The sequence below is a fragment of the Spermophilus citellus genome (genome assembly GCF_964194105.1).
Source record: "Spermophilus citellus genome assembly, chromosome: 2".
Taxonomy (NCBI): domain Eukaryota; kingdom Metazoa; phylum Chordata; class Mammalia; order Rodentia; family Sciuridae; genus Spermophilus; species Spermophilus citellus.
In genome coordinates this window covers 210638631-210655093 of record NC_138183.1, presented here as the reverse complement: position 1 = coordinate 210655093, position 16463 = coordinate 210638631, and the positions used below count along the sequence as shown (strand labels likewise).

The window sequence follows — 16463 nt, the reverse complement described above, 5'->3', positions numbered from 1 at the left end:
ATTAGAAAAAATTATTAATAATTTTGAAATAAATCATTTCACCATAAATGTGGTTATCAAATTATACAGCATTTCAAAAATGCTGATGCATAAAATTTTTGAAGGACTTTCATTTTTCTGTGATGCAAATTTATCAATTTCTACAAATATATAAAAACCATAAATCTTAAAGATCTAAAATTATACTCTATCTGTAATAAATGTGGATTGAAATTTATAGTGGTGTATTTTCCTAAAAAATAAACAAAATTACATACGTGGTTTCAACTCTCCAGTTGTTCCTGATGGAGCAATTCCTTGTTGTAATTTTTTCTGTTCCATCTGCTGAATGGCCTGTTGAATGGAAAAAGAAAATATTTAAAGTAAGAATTATTTGACTTTTTACATATATGTGACCTTTGACAAAGCATCAAAAACTAATTGAAAATTGTTTTCAAACTATAAAATTTAGATTAATATTGTACAAAATAATTGTTTAAATACTAAAATTTAAAATACAATAGCTAATAGTACATTGAAAAAGGATCTTACAAAAACACAGGCTTTAGCAAAGCACCTAACATCTATTTTTTGTTTTGTTTTGGTTTGATTTTGGTATCAGGATTTGAACTCGGTAGCATTTAACCATTGAGCAACATCCCCAGGCCTTTTTTAAATTAATTAATTTACTTATTTAAATTAGGTATGACAGCAGAATGCATTTTGATTCATTGTACACAACTGTAGCACAACTTTTCATCTCTCTTGTTGTACATGATGTAGCATCGCACCATATGTGCACTCCTATATGTACTACAGTAATGATGTCCATCTCATTCCACCATCTTTTCTGCCCCCATTCCTCCTCCCCTCCCTTCCCTTCCCTTTGAGTGCTTGCCTCATATGCACAAGGCCCTGGATTCAGTGGCCAGCACCACAAAAAAAAAAAAAAAAAAAAAAAGTTTAAGGGCCAGGTATGGTGGCCTAGCCTTTTTTATTTTTATTCTTTTTATTTTGAGATAGGGTCTCACTAAGTTGCTTAGGGCCTAGATAAATTGCTCAGGCTGTCTTTGAACTTGCAACCCTCCTCCCTCCACCTCCCAATCTGCTGGCATTACAGGCATGGGCCACCATGCCCGCTTATTTTTGGTTTTGTTTTTGCTATTTTGCTGTGCTAGGTGGGGATCAAATCCAGGGCTTCATGCATGCCAAGCATGCACTCTACCACTGCACCACACTCCCAATCCCTAGCAATCATTCAAATGTCATAATCCTTTCACAAAATACCACCTGATGATATTCCTGCTTCTGAGCCTCAAGCTGATCATGCTGACGCTGCAGCTCTTCTTTTTGTTTCTGAAGTTCATCAGCCTTCTTCTTAAGTTCATCTTCTTGTAAAGCAATAATATTTTCATACTCTTTTAGTTCCTCCTCTGTGAAGAACTGCTGCTGATCCAATGTCTAAAAGAAAAATGAGGAAAAAATAATCTTATAAATAACCAAGTCTGATTCAGCTTTAAAATTTTATGATTAGTACAAAAATATATTTATAATATTACATATTTTGGGTAAAAAAAATGGGAAATAAGAAAAATATACTTATGTATTCATTTGAGCTCCAATTTGTCTAGAGCTGCCTGGTTTTATCAATGAAGAGTTCCATATCGTGGGAAACCCCTCAGTCCTGGGTAAACCAGAACAGTTAGTCACCGTACCCTGTTTTCTGGACAATTAAAAACATAATTTAAATGACAATTTTTATTTTTATGTAAAAAACACAACATTCTTTCTTTGATTTATTTTGGTTGATATCTCCCAAGTATTCTTTTGATATTGTGTATATACACATTTATATAGTTATAAATTGGTATACTTTTCTAAATCAATGTGGCAAGATATATTGAGAAACTAAAAGTTTTCAGAAACCTTGAGAATAGTTCTATTCATGGGAATTAATCTCAGGGAAATCATCACAGTTTGCCCACAAATATTTAATTAAATGGATAACTATAATACTATTATTTATTATAGTAAAATATTAAATTTTGCCTAAAACATATAAACCTGGAGGAATGGTTATATAAATTATGCTGTAACTAAACAACCATATGTTAAGTAGTTATTTCTTTTGTGGGGGGTAGTACCAGGGATTGAATTCAGGGGCACTCAACCACTAAGCCACATCCTCAGTCCTATTTTTGTATTTTATTTAGAGACAGAGTCTCACTGAGTTACTTAGCATCTCCCTGTTGCTGAGGTTGGCTTTGAACTTTCAATCCTCCTGTCTCATCGTCCTGAGCTGTTAGAATTATAGGCATGCACCATCACACCCAGCCCAACTAGTTGTTTCTTAAATCATGTTTTTGGAAAATCACAATGAAAAATGTTCATGAAGTATTATCAAATAAAAAGCAGTACTTCATGAACATATAGTCATTTATATAACAAAAACATTTTTAAAAATACATAAATGTTTTAAGAGCTATGTAATGTTTTGAACAACTAATAATAAGAGAAAAAAAGAAATTCTTTAAATAAAAAAATACATAAATGTGAATATATGTGTATCTATAAATTAAGAATACCATAATACACTGTTACATATATGCTACATAACATGAGCTGTGTACTATTCCAAATTGGCATAATAGAATGCATAATTTAAATGTTTACATTTAAATGACAGAATTACTAGTAACTTCTAATTTATTCTTTAAATGTATCTATATTTTTAAATTTTAATAATGTATATCATTTTATATTTAGTAAGAAGTATGTTTATAAAGACTTCTAATTATTTTTAATGTGCTAATACATAACAGATCCATTACTTCAAGCTTTCCAAGAATCAGGTTCATTATTTTATAGTGACATTTTATATAAAAAACCAAGACAGCAAGACTATACATGCAAACACAATAAGGAACAAAACTTAAAAGTTGAATAAACTGGTGAAGACTTTCTTGAACCATACTTTCTATTTGAAGTAGATTCTATTACCTCCCAGCTATCTGGCTCCAAGAATTCTTTTTTTTCTGTAGCTTTCAAAAATTCTTCCAGAGTCACCAGTCGGTCTTTGTTAGTATCAACCTGATTAAAGAAAAACATATGTATAATATAAAATAAATATTTCTATATTATTTAATGTTTCTTTTATTATTAGAAGTAACTATCTTCTAAAGGAGGCTACTACATAATATATAAAAATTAGGACTGCCCTAACCTCCACAGAAAACAGAAAAAAAAACACTCAATATTATAATAGAATTAGGAAATAAATACCTTTCAATCCTGTACGAATGAAACTTTAAAATACAAGATATCTATATACCCAAAGATCAAAACATTTGAGTCAGCTAATCTGACTGGTTAAGTGCTACTGTCTTATTCTGTCACCAAATACCTATAATCCTCCTAAAAATCAAATGCTTGGGCAAGAAAAATCACCATTCCAAATGAGTATTGTTTTAGCCATGTGTAAAGGAGTTTAATTAAAGTAGTCCCTATTGTGTGTTGTATGCATATATGAATATATAACAGCAAATCCATCATAATGTATGACTGACTATAAGGTACAAATTTTAAAAATGTGGGAAAAAGTATTCACAACATTTTTTCTTAAAAAGAAACAACTAAATTAAAACTAAAGTTGACTATTTCTCCAAATCCTCTTAATGACTGATAGAGACTGGCAAATTCAGTTACAAAGGTTAACTTTATAATAGTCAAGGAAATTCATTTGATATTTGAGGTACTTTCAAGAAACAAAGATCCCAATTCATCATTAACAGCTCATATATTCAGGTGACAATCACTGAAGTCAAACAGTGGGCTTTAGTAATCCTGCATCATGTGATGCCCATATCACAAGTTTTTATATTGGAAGGAGGAGGGGCAGGACAAGCACCACAAAAAAGGGCAAATATTTCATTAGGAGGGTCATGGAGGTCTTTCTAAAGAATGAACATTTGAGCACCCTTGAGAATAAATCTAGTAAAAGTGAGCCCAGGAGATGATCTAGGCAAAATGTTCCAGGAAGAAGAAACTTCTAAGTTCATATGCCTTAAAATGAGAATAACCTTGGTGAGAGGTAAACACCAAGAAGACCAATGTAGACAGAGTGTGACAAAGTCACGAGACATGGGATCAGAGAGCAAGGCAAGGGTGAGTGAAATCATGCCATGACCATTACAACATGAGACAGGACTCATCTTCTAAGTGAAACAGCAAGCCACTGAAGTATTCTGAGTAAGAGAACACTATGACCTGACTTATGCTTTTCTCCGCCCCCACCCCTTTGTGGTACTGTGGATGCAACCAGGGCCTAGTGCAGTGCTCTGTCACTGAGTTACATTCCAAACCCTAATTTATGCTTTTAAGAGATTACTCTGCCATCTGTACTGCTGTGTGGGTAAGAGATTGCAGGTAAGATGCAGAAGCTGAGATACCAGCCAGGAGATTGCCTTTTTTTTTTTTTTTTAAGAAATACTTGGAATTGAACCCAGAATCTCACACAGTACTCTATCAACTGAGCTACATCCCAGCACCAGTCAGGAGAGTATACGCAGGACAAAGTGGTCAAATTCCAGATTTATTCAAAAGGGAGATCAATGAAGACTAGCTGTAGGATATGAAGAAAGAGAAATTAAGAATGACTTAGCTTGAGCAACCAGATAAATCATACTTCATTCACTGACATGAATAAGGCTGAGGGAGGAACAGGCCTGGTTATGGTGAAGAAGTGCATTAAACATGAAATGGGAAAGGTCAAACAGATATAAGCCTGGAGAACAGAAAAAGGAAAAACTGGTGATTAATAATTTTGAATTCACCAGAGCATACACAGAGACACAGGACTCCATTTATCACCTAAGGAAAGAGAAGATAGAAAGGAGAACACAGCTCAAGGCACTGCAACATTTAAAACTTGGGAAGAAGAGGGACAGACAGCAAGGAAAATTGAGAAGAAAGAGCAAGTGAGTATAAGGAGGTGTGGTTCCCCAAAGGCCAAGGGTTATGGTTTGGATACGGGGTACCCCCTAAAAGCTCAATGCAGGAATACTCATAGGTAAAATGATTTGATTTTGAAAGCTGTAATCTATTCAGTCCATGCTAGTTTGAATGGACGGACTGGGTGGTAATTGTAGGCAGGTGGGGCATGGCTGGAGTAGGTTACTGGGGGCTTTTCTGGAAAGATGCAGCTTCCCTGTGGTTCCTTTTCCCTCCCCTCTGCTTCCTGACCCCACCATGAGCTGAGCCATTTTCCTTCATTAGGCCCTTCCTCGATGATGTGCTGCCTCACCTTAGGCCCAGAGCAATGGAGCCAGTCATCTATGGACTGAGAACTCTGAAACCCAAATAAACTTTTCTTCCTCTAAGTTGTTCTTGTCAGGTATTTTGATCACAGTGACACAAAGCTGACTAAAACACCAGGTAAAGAAAACATTTCAACAAAGGGTGAAGCATCAACTGTATCAAATACAAGAGTCAAGTAAGTTGAGACAACTGAATTGGCATCTGACAAGAAAAATTTCATTGGAGTAGTGAAGGCTACAGCACAGATTGGGAAGAAAACAAAAGGTGAGGAATAACAGAAACAGGAAGAGTAAACAACTGTACAGAATAATTTGCTGTGAAGGAAAGAATGGAAATGCAGCAATAAGTTCAAGTATGGTTTTGTTTTTAAGGTGAAAAATACTAAGTCATGTTTGTCTCCTAATGAGAATGATCTAATAGAGTAGGAAAAACTATGCAAGAGCAAAAGGAGGATAACAGCAAGAACAAAATCCTTCAAGAGGAGATACTGAATGGGACCTCGTGCACAGGTAGAGAAGGCCTTCCATAGGAACAGCAGGAGTTTATCTACAGTCGGGTCCAGTGGTGCATATCTTTAATCCCAGTGACTAAGGAGGCTGAGGCAAGAAAATCAAAAGTTTGAGGCCAGCCTCAGCAACTTAGTGAGACCCTGTATCAAGATAAATAAGAAATAGCTCAGTGGTAAAGCACCCCTGGGTTCAATTCCCAGTACCAACAAAGAAAAACAAAAGTTTATCTACAATTAACAGAAGACAAGACAAAATAAATGATACAGATGAAAATTGGGTGATAGATTTGATAGAAGAAAGATGAAGAAATTCTCTTGATTGCTTTTATTTTCTCAGTAAAATGAGAGGAGTGGAAGGGGAAAAGGAGGAAAGGGAAGTGTCTTTGAAGGTATAAGGAGAGGGAAGAATATGCGATACTGTCAGACTCTGATTGTGGGGAAGTGGATGTTCAGGGGGAATATACAACTGCCAGCAGAGGGCCTGCTAGCAATCTGTGCTTGGAAGACTGAGGTTAACATGTTTCCATATTAATCTCCAGCCACGGTCCACTATCCCAATATAGTAGAAAAAAAACAGGGCTATGAACTTAGTAGTTATTACAAGTGATGTACTTAGATAATCATCATTCTATTTGCAAAGGACCTCATCCACCATCTATTTAATAAGAAGCATGCATCATGGTCTGACACCTAATTTGGAGGGGGAAGAAACTCACTGAACATGCAAATTTAAAATATCTAGTTGGAGCCGGGGTTGTGGTTCAGTGGTAAAATGCTTGCCTGGCACATGTGAGGCACTGGGTTAGATTCTTAGCACTACGTAAAAAATGAATAAAGTAAAGGTTTTGTGTCCATCCATAACTAAAAATATATTTTTTAAAAATATGACTAGTTGCTTTGAAAGGACAGAAATTAAAATTTTAAGACCCTGGTTGGTTTGGGCTATTGTTCCCAGCTATTGCTCCCTCCTGTAATAGGATTATACACCTCCACCCAGTGGCACATGACTTGCTGAACCATCCTGTAAGAGGTATACATCCACTTCTCACTGACTGGGGACTTGACCCAGACATGCTTCAGTCAAGGGGCTATAATAAGTAAATGTGAGGTTTATCCTAGATGAACATAAGTCTTAAGTAATACAAAGTTTGACTTGGAGTTTCTTATGATCCAGATAAGACCCAGATAGAGACCATTCCTGCAGCCTAGAAATGATAAGACATGTAGAGCCGAGCCTAGTTGGGCCAGACTTGGCCAAGCCAGCCTAACCCTGCCATACCTATCTGACATTAACCTTTAAAGCTTATATAATATTAACAAGAAATAAATATTTATTATTGCAAGCCATTAATGTGTTGGTATTTTGTGATTTTTCTTAGTATAGGTTGAGTATTCCTTATCCAAAATGCTTGGGATCAGAAGTGTTTGTGATATTGGATTTCTTTGAATTTTGGAATATTTGCACATACATAATGAAATATCTTGGGGATGGGACCCAAGTCTAAACATGAAATTCATTTATGTCTCATATACACCTTATACACAGCCTGAAGGTAATTTTATACAATTTTGCAAATAATTTGGTACAAGAAACAAAGTTTCATGGTATGAAATTCCCATTTATGGAATCTTATCAGTGCTCAAAAAGTTTTGAATTCTGAAGTACTCTTTATTTTGGATTTTTGAATTGAGGATGGTCAACCTGTAAAAGCTAATGTAGGTTTTTAAAACGCCAAATGTTGAGCTTCATTGTTTCAGATTACTAAAAAAAAAAAAAGAAAAGAAAAAAAAGATTTTATAGTTCATATGCAATAGCATCTTAATCTTTTAAAAATAATTTCAGGAGGGAAGATGGCGGCGAAGGGAGTGCAGCACCCCAGTACGCTGCGCCACTGTGCGGGAGAAACACGAGGTGAAACGGCTGAAGGCTACCTTGGTGGGAATCCCCAGTGAAATTGAGGTGCTCCTGAATCTAGAGGACAGATTTCCAGCGCGCGGGATTCGGCTGCAGGGGCTTGGTCGCGGGCGATTTCTCCGCACGGAGGGAAGCAGTACCTGGTTGGCAGACCGCCCCGGGGATGGAGTCTGGGACGCGCCCGAGTTTATTAGCCGCGAGGTACCAGAGCGGGATTACAGCGAAGCGGATTCTGGAGGCTCCTGCCAGTGGCACACTGGCCGCGCTGAGTGCTGAGTTCCAGCTTTGAAACAGAGGAGAGAACCGGTCCAGTTCGATTCCTGACACCGGTCGGAACAAGGAGGAGGACAGCAGCCGCCATCATGGAGAGCTGATGCAATCATCCCTGTTTTCTACTGATCTCAGCTCATTCAACTACGGAACAGGTGATTTCAGGCTGGTATTTGCCTGCGTCGCGCAGACAGATCGCTCAGGCTCGGGACTGGAAAATCTGAGGAGAATACTCTTCGGGCCTCACCCCTGGCAAGGCGGGCGCCGGACTTTGAGCGGCCAGATTCTAGTTCCCCGGGTTGCTTTGGCCCAGGGCGGGAGATCCTTCGGGGACTCCGGGCGGAGGCCAGTTACAAGTGGATTGTGCGCTGAGGGGCAGCGTGGCTCTAACTCCCGGAACAGTTTGGCCCGGGGCTAGGGAACCCGCGGCGACTGCGTCTTTGACCCTGCCCCTGTCTGAGCGTACACTGAGCTGGGAGTGGTTGGAGCTGCCAGGCTCAGGCTCCCGGGGCTGCTTGGGCCTGAGGCTGGGGTACCTCTGTGGAGCCTGCCCCTAGCAGAGTGTGGCAGGGATCGGAGAGGCTGGGTTCTGGCTCTCGTGGCTGCTTGAGCCCAGGGCCGCGGAGCCTGCGGGGACCGCGAGCTGAGGCCAGCCACAAGTGAAACTTGCAACGAGGGGCAGCGGGACTCTGTCTCCTGGAACAGTTTTGGCCCGGAGCTGGGGAGCCCGCGGGAAGTGCGTCTTAGACTCTGCTCCCAGCGGAGCGTGCACCGAGCAGGGAGAGTCTGGTGCGGCCAGGCTTGGGCACCGAGCAGGGAGAGTCTGGTGCGGCCAGGCTTGGGCTCCCGGGGCTGCTTTGGCCTGGGATTGGGGAACCCACGGCGGTTGCCCTGAGGAGCCTGCTCCTAGCAAAACGTGGCGGGGATCGGAGAGACCGGCTCCTGGCTCCCGAAGCGGCTCTGGCTCAGGGTTGGGGATCCTACAGGGACTGCTTCTTGGTCTGGGTCCTGCTGGGTGCTGCGGGGGCCTGGGGGGCAGAGTGGAGCTGCCTCCTGCACCCAGAGCAGGCTAAGGGTCCCGCCGGTGTGGTATCGCGACACCCCAACTGCAGCTGGGGCCGAGGAGAGTAGCCGCCCACGCCTGGAACAGGACCAGCGACCCGACGGCAGGGTAGCCAAGTCAACCCACTTGGAGTGGAGGCCGTGAAGAGCTGCCGTCTGACCCTGCAAGGTAGGCAGTCCTGCGTCCCACTGGCAGGACAGGCTCGGCAGCCTGCCAGTGTGGTGGACGAGTAGCATCGAGGCAGTCACGTCACACTGGTTGGAGTGGGGGTTGAACAGAGCCGCCGCCAGCGTCCGGAAGGAGCCCAGAGACCCATTGGAGAGGCAGTTAGGTACCCCCACTGGGAGTGGGGGTTGAGCAGAACTGCCGCCCAGGCCCGCAGGGTGGGCAGATCTGAGACCCAACGGCGGAACAGGCTTGGAGGCCGAACAGCGTGGTAGACACGTCACATCAATTGGAGTAGGGGTGGAGAAGAGGTGCCGCCCACATCCGGATCAGGACCAACGATCCAAGGTCGTGGTAGGAACGTCACCACAATTGGAGTGGGGGCAGAGTAGAGCAGCCACCCGTGCCCGCAGGGCGGGCAGACCTACGACCAACCAGCGTAGTGGATAGATCACCCTGATTAGAGGAGGATCACAGCCACTACTCGCCCTACAAGAGAGATATCCCAACTATACAAGAGCAACATAAATAAACAGGGGGGAAATTTTTCAAAAACACAACAGTTTCACCAAGCAGAAAGAAACGCAAGCAACATGAAAAGACAAGGAAAGAAAGGACCACAAGCAATGCAGGTCAACTCAACTCTAGAAGAGGTAATAGCTGCAACAGATGGAATGTCAGATAAAGAGTTCAGGATATACATGCTTCAGATGATCTGGACTCTCAAGGAAGACATGAGACAGCAAAATCAGACAATGAAAGATCACATTGACAAGGAACTACAGAAACAAATCCAGGAAGTAAAAGATCAATTTCACAGGGAGTTAGAAGTAATAAAAAACAAACAAATAGAAATCCTAGAAATGCAGGAAGCAATAAACCAACTTAAAATCTCAATTGACAATACTACCAGCAGAATAGATCACTTAGAAGATAGAACATCAGACAATGAAGACAAAGTATTTCAACTTGAGAAGAACATAGACAGTCCAGCAAGACTGCTAAGAAACCATGAGCAGAACATTCAAGAAATATGGGATAACATTAAAAGACCAAACTTAAGAGTCATTGGGATACAGGAGGGCACAGAGCTCCAAACCAGAGGAATGAACAATCTATTCAATGAAATAATACAAGAAAACTTCCCAGACTTGAAGAATGAAACAGAATCCCATATCCTAGAAGCCTACAGGACGCCAAAAGTGCAAAATCATAAGAGATCCACACCTAGACACATTATAATGAAGATGCCCAACATACAGAATAAGGAGAGAATTTTAAAAGCTACAAGAGAAAGAAAGCAGATTACATTTAGGGGCAAACCAATCAGGATAACAGCTGATCTCTCAACACAGACTCTGAAAGCTAGAAGATCCTGGAATAACATTTTTCGAACACTGAAAGAAAATGGGCTCCAACCAAGAATCGTGTATCCGGCGAAATTAAGCTTCAGGATGGAAGATGAAATTAAAACCTTTCACGATAAACAAAAGTTAAAAGAATTCGCAGCTAGAAAACCATCTCTTCAAAAAATCCTTGGCAAAACATTACAGGAAGAGGAAACTGAAAATAACATTGAAAACCAACAGTGGGAGGTAGGACAGTAAAGGGGGGAAAGTAATCAAAGAGGAAAACTAATCAGGTTTAGTAACATAAATAAACAAATATGACTGGAGGAACAAACCAAATCTCAATAATAACCCTAAATGTTAATGGCTTAAACTCACCAATTAAGAGACACAGGCTAGTCGAATGGATCACAAAACAAGATCCAACAATATGTTGCCTACAGGAGACGCATTTGATAGGAAAAGATATACATAGACTGAAGGTGAAAGGCTGGGAAAAATCATTCCACTCATATGGACTGCGGAAACAAGCAGGAGTGTCCATACTCATATCAAACAAAATAGATTTCAAGCCAAAGTTAATCAAAAAGGATAAAGAGGGACACTGCATACTGCTCAAGGGAACCATACACCAACAAGACATAACAATCATAAATATATATGCCCCAAACAATGGTGCAGCTACGTTCGTCAAGCAAACTCTTCTCAAGTACAAGAGTCTAATAGACCACCATACAATAATCATGGGAGACTTCAACACACCTCTCTCACCACTGGACAGATCTTCCAAACAAAAGTTAAATAAGGAAACTATAGAACTCAACAACACAATTAACAACCTAGACTTAATTGACATATATAGAATATACCACCCAACATCAAGTAGTTACACTTTTTTCTCAGCAGCACATGGATCCTTCACAAAAATAGATCATATATTATGTCACAGGACAACTCTTAGACAATATAAAGGAGTAGAAATAATACCATGCATCTTATCTGACCATAATGGAATGAAACTGAAAATCAACGATAAAAGAAGGAAGGAAAAATCATGCATCACGTGGAGAATGAACAATAGGTTACTGAATGATCAATGGGTCATAGAAGACATTAAGGAGGAAATTAAAAACTTCTTAGAGTTAAATGAAATCACAGACACAACATATTGGAATCTATGGGACACATTGAAAGCAGTTTTAAGAGGAAAATTCATTGCTTGGAGCGCATTCCTTAAAAAAAGAAAAAACCAACAAATAAACAATCTCATATATCATCTCAAAGTCCTAGAAAAAGAAGAGCAAAATAACAGCAAAAGAAGTAGAAGGCAAGAAATAATTAAAATCAGAGCTGAAATTAATGAAATCGAAACAAAAGAAACAATTGAAAAAATTGACAAAACCAAAAGTTGGTTCTTTGAAAAAATAAATAAAATTGACAGACCCTTAGCCATGCTAACGAAGAGAAGAAGAGAGAGAACCCAAATTACTAGCATACGGGATGAAAAAGGCAATATCACAACAGACACTTCAGAAATACAGAAGATAATCAGAAATTACTTTGAATCCTTATACTCCAATAAAATAGAAGATAGTGAAGGCATCGATAAATTTCTTAAGTCATATGATCTGCCCAAATTGAGTCAGGAAGATATAGACAGCCTAAACAGATCAATAACAATAGAGGAAATAGAAGAAACCATCAAAAGACTACCAACTAAGAAAAGCCCAGGACCGGACGGGTATACAGCAGAGTTTTACAAAACCTTAAAAGAGGAACTAACACCAATACTTTTCAAGCTATTTCAGGAAATAGAAAAAGAGGGAGAACTTCCAAAGACATTCTATGAGGCCAACATCACCCTGATACCTAAACCAGACAGAGACACTTCAAAGAAAGAAAACTACAGACCAATATCTCTAATGAACCTAGATGCAAAAATCCTCAATAAAATCCTGGCGAATCGGATTCAAAATCGTATCAAAAAAATTATACACCATGATCAAGTAGGATTCATCCCTGGGATGCAAGGCTGGTTCAATATAGGGAAATCAATAAATGTTATTCACCACAACAATAGACTTAAAAATAAGAACCATATGATCATCTCGATAGATGCAGAAAAAGCATTCGACAAAGTACAGCATCCCTTTATGTTCAAAACTCTAGAAAAATTAGGGATAACAGGATCATACCTCAACATTGTTAAAGCAATCTATGATAAGCCACAGGCCAGCATCATTCTGAATGGAAAAAAATTGAAGGCATTCCCTCTAAGATCTGGTACAAGACAGGGATGCCCTCTCTCACCACTTCTGTTCAACACAGTCCTCGAAACACTGGCCAGAGCAATTAGACAGACGAAAGAAATTAAAGGCATAAAAATAGGAAAAGAAGAACTTAAATTATCACTATTTGCAGACGATATGATTCTATACCTAACAGACCCAAAAGGGTCTACAAAGAAACTATTAGAGTTAATAAATGAATTCAGCAAAGTGGCGGGATATAAAATCAACACGCATAAATCAAATGCATTCCTGTATATCAGCGACAAATCCTCTGAAACGGAAATGAGGACAACTACTCCATTCACAATATCCCCCAAAAAAATAAAATACCTGGGAATCAACCTAACAAAAGAGGTGAAAGACCTATACAATGAAAACTACAGAACCCTAAAAAGAGACATAGAAGAAGACCTCAGAAGATGGAAAAATATACCCTGTTCATGGATAGGCAGAACTAACATCATCAAAATGGCGATATTACCAAAAGTTCTCTATAAGTTCAATGCTATCCCAATCAAAATCCCAACAGCATTTCTTGTAGAAATAGATAAAACAATCAGGAAATTCATATGGAATAATAAAAGACCCAGAATAGCAAAAACAATGCTAAGCAGGAAGTGTGAATCAGGCGGTATAGCGATACCAGACTTCAAACTATACTACAGAGCAATAGTAACAAAAACAGCATGGTACTGGTACCAAAACAGGCGAGTGGACCAATGGTACAGAATAGACGACACAGTAACCAATCCTCAAAACTACAACTATCTTATATTTAATAAAGGGGCTAAAAACATGCAATGGAGGAAGGATAGCATCTTCAACAAATGGTGCTGGGAAAACTGGAAATCCATTTGCATCAAAATGAAACTGAATCCCTTTCTCTCGCCATGCACAAAAGTTAACTCAAAATGGATCAAGGAGCTCGATATTAAATCAGAGACACGGCGTCTGATAGAAGAAAAAGTCGGCTATGATCTACATACTGTGGGGTCAGGCTCCAAATTCCTCAATAGGACACCCATAGCGCAAGAGTTAACAACCAGAATCAACAAATGGGACTTACTCAAACTAAAAAGTTTTCTCTCAACAAAAGAAACAATAAGAGAGATAAACAGGGAGCCTACATCCTGGGAACAAATCTTTACCCCACACACTTCAGATAGAGCCCTAATATCCAGAGTATACAAAGAACTCAAAAAATTAGATAATAAGATAACAAATAACCCAATCAACAAATGGGCCAAGGACCTGAACAGACACTTCTCAGAGGAGGACATACAATCAATCAACAAGTACATGAAAAAATGCTCAACATCGCTAGCAGTCAGAGAAATGCAAATCAAAACCACCCTAAGATACCATCTCATTCCAGTAAGATTGGCAGCCATTAAGAAGTCCAACAACAACAAGTGCTGGCAAGGATGCGGGGAAATGGGTACACTTGTTCATTGTTGGTGGGACTGCAAAATGGTGCAGCCAATTTGGAAAGCAGTATGGAGATTTCTTGGAAAGCTGGGAATGGAACCACCATTTGACCCAGCTATTCCCCTTCTCGGTCTATTCCCTAAAGACCTAACAAGAGCATGCTACAGGGACACTGCTATATCGATGTTCATAGCAGCACAATTCACGATAGCAAGATTGTGGAACCAACCTAGAAGCCCTTCAATAGATGAATGGATTTAAAAATGTGGCATTTATACACAATGGAGTATTACTCTGCAATAAGAAATGACAAAATCATAGAATTTGGAGGGAAATGGATGGCATTAGAGCAGATTATGCTAAGTGAAGCTAGCCAATCCTTAAAAAACAAATGTCAAATGTCTTCTTTGATATAAGGGGAGTAACCAAGGACAGGGTAGAGACGAAGAGCTGGAGAAGAAGATTAACATTAAACAGGGATGATAGGGCGGGAGGGAAAGTGAGAGTTAAGGGAAATTGCATGGAATTGGAAGGTGAGCCTCAGGGTTATACACAATTACATATAAGAGGAAAGGAGGAGTAGGAGAAAAATTATATAAGTGGAAGAAACGATTTATAGTAGAGGGGATGGAGAGAGAGAAGGGGAGGGGAGGGGAGGGGAGGGGAGGGGAGGGGAGGGGAGACAGTGGAGAATGGGATAGACAGCAGAATACATCAGTCACTAGAAAGGCAATTTGTAAATCAATGGAAATGTAACTGATGTGACACAGCAATCTGTATACGGGGTAAAAATGGGAGTTCATAACCCACTTGAATCAATCTGTGAAATATGGTATATTAAGAACTATGTAATGTTTTGAACAACCAACAATAAAATAATTAAAAAAAAATAGTTTCAAATTATGTTATTTAAACTTAGGGAATCTAGCATAATATTCTGAAAAAAAAAGCAAAATCCAATTAAATACCTACTTTCTATCTTTACTTTTTCATTTTATGGGAATATTTATTGCAAAAACTTGAATAATCCAAAGAAACAACATACACTCTTAAACTTTTAAAACATACCTCACTCATTACATGTTCCCTCATTCTAAGTCTTTCTTCCTCCATTTCTACCATATCATCCTCTTCATTTTGGGCATCATATACTTTCTCCAACTAAAAATAAAATTTAAAGGCCAACATGAAAGAAGAGAAGATAAAAAAAAAAGAAAAAAAAGCAAGAACACTGAGTACTTAATAAACTCATTTACCTCTCTAGTAAATAGGGCTTCTAATTCTTGTTCATCCAGGAACCCATCATTATTGACATCTAAAGTTTAAAAGTTACAGAAGCAGAAATGGATTTTAATCCCTTGGAAAATAGGTACTTAAAATACAATTACTGAACACATGGCTTGTAAAAGCAGTAGAGACATGAAACAACAATATACTGCAGAGAAGGGCATCTTCTTTTTTGTGCAGCTTCAGATAACAATTCAATGTTTATAATTCATCATTTTCATAAAAACATAACCATTTTTTTCCAACAAGATAAAGTAAAGCAATATGCTGTAAAAGTAAATTTTAACATTATAAAGCCTGTTAGATATAAGCTAGCTAGCCACAGAATTACCTTCGGTTTACAAAGAATCTTGCAAAAAAGTTATACAATGACTCAATAGTAAAAACAGGTAGAAAGATGGCTTCTTATCTAAAATATTTTATTCTGCTTATCAGTAAAAATGACCATAATATTAACCTAGAGAGATAACCAAGTATTTACTATATATAGGACTCAATAGCAGACCATGGCAGAAATCAATGAAGAGTAAAGCAAGTATAATCTTTTCAAATAGCAAATATAAAGAGCAATATTTGTATCAAATCTGTTACCATGTAGCTTGAAAAATGTCTTGGGGTCGAAGTCATTAGGATCCAATCCATCAGTCTCTTCCCATACCTCTTTTAGTTGATCTTTGCTTCCCTGTGAACCAATTTTAAGAAATTGTTTGAATCAAAAATGTAATCTATGTGCATAGATTCAAAATAAAATATAAGTTTGAGGAATTTTGCAGAATTGAGAGTCAAGATTTAAGTACTAACAACTTATGATAAAATTCTGTAATCTGATATAAAGAATAATCTTCATCAAAATATGGTTTCATGGGCTGCGGTAGTAACTCAGGCACTGGGT

The 16463-nt window shown here is 38.9% G+C and overlaps 1 protein-coding gene across 3 annotated transcripts in view; it reads right to left on the bottom strand.

Moving 5' to 3' along the window:
• NUCB2 (nucleobindin 2) overlaps positions 1-16463 on the bottom strand; it is a 48372-nt gene that overhangs the window by 9328 nt on the left and 22581 nt on the right. For all 3 annotated transcript variants that reach the window (XR_014018540.1, XM_081264559.1, XM_081264560.1), the window contains exons 7-12: positions 16163-16253; positions 15541-15599; positions 15353-15445; positions 2980-3069; positions 1270-1440; positions 258-333 (exon numbers count right to left, since the gene is read on the bottom strand). Coding sequence is in view for 2 of the 3 variants with exons in the window: in XM_081264559.1 (XP_081120685.1) it covers positions 258-333; positions 1270-1440; positions 2980-3069; positions 15353-15445; positions 15541-15599; positions 16163-16253 (580 nt within the window). In the remaining variant the exon portion in view is untranslated. The remainder of the gene's footprint in view (positions 1-257; positions 334-1269; positions 1441-2979; positions 3070-15352; positions 15446-15540; positions 15600-16162; positions 16254-16463) is intronic.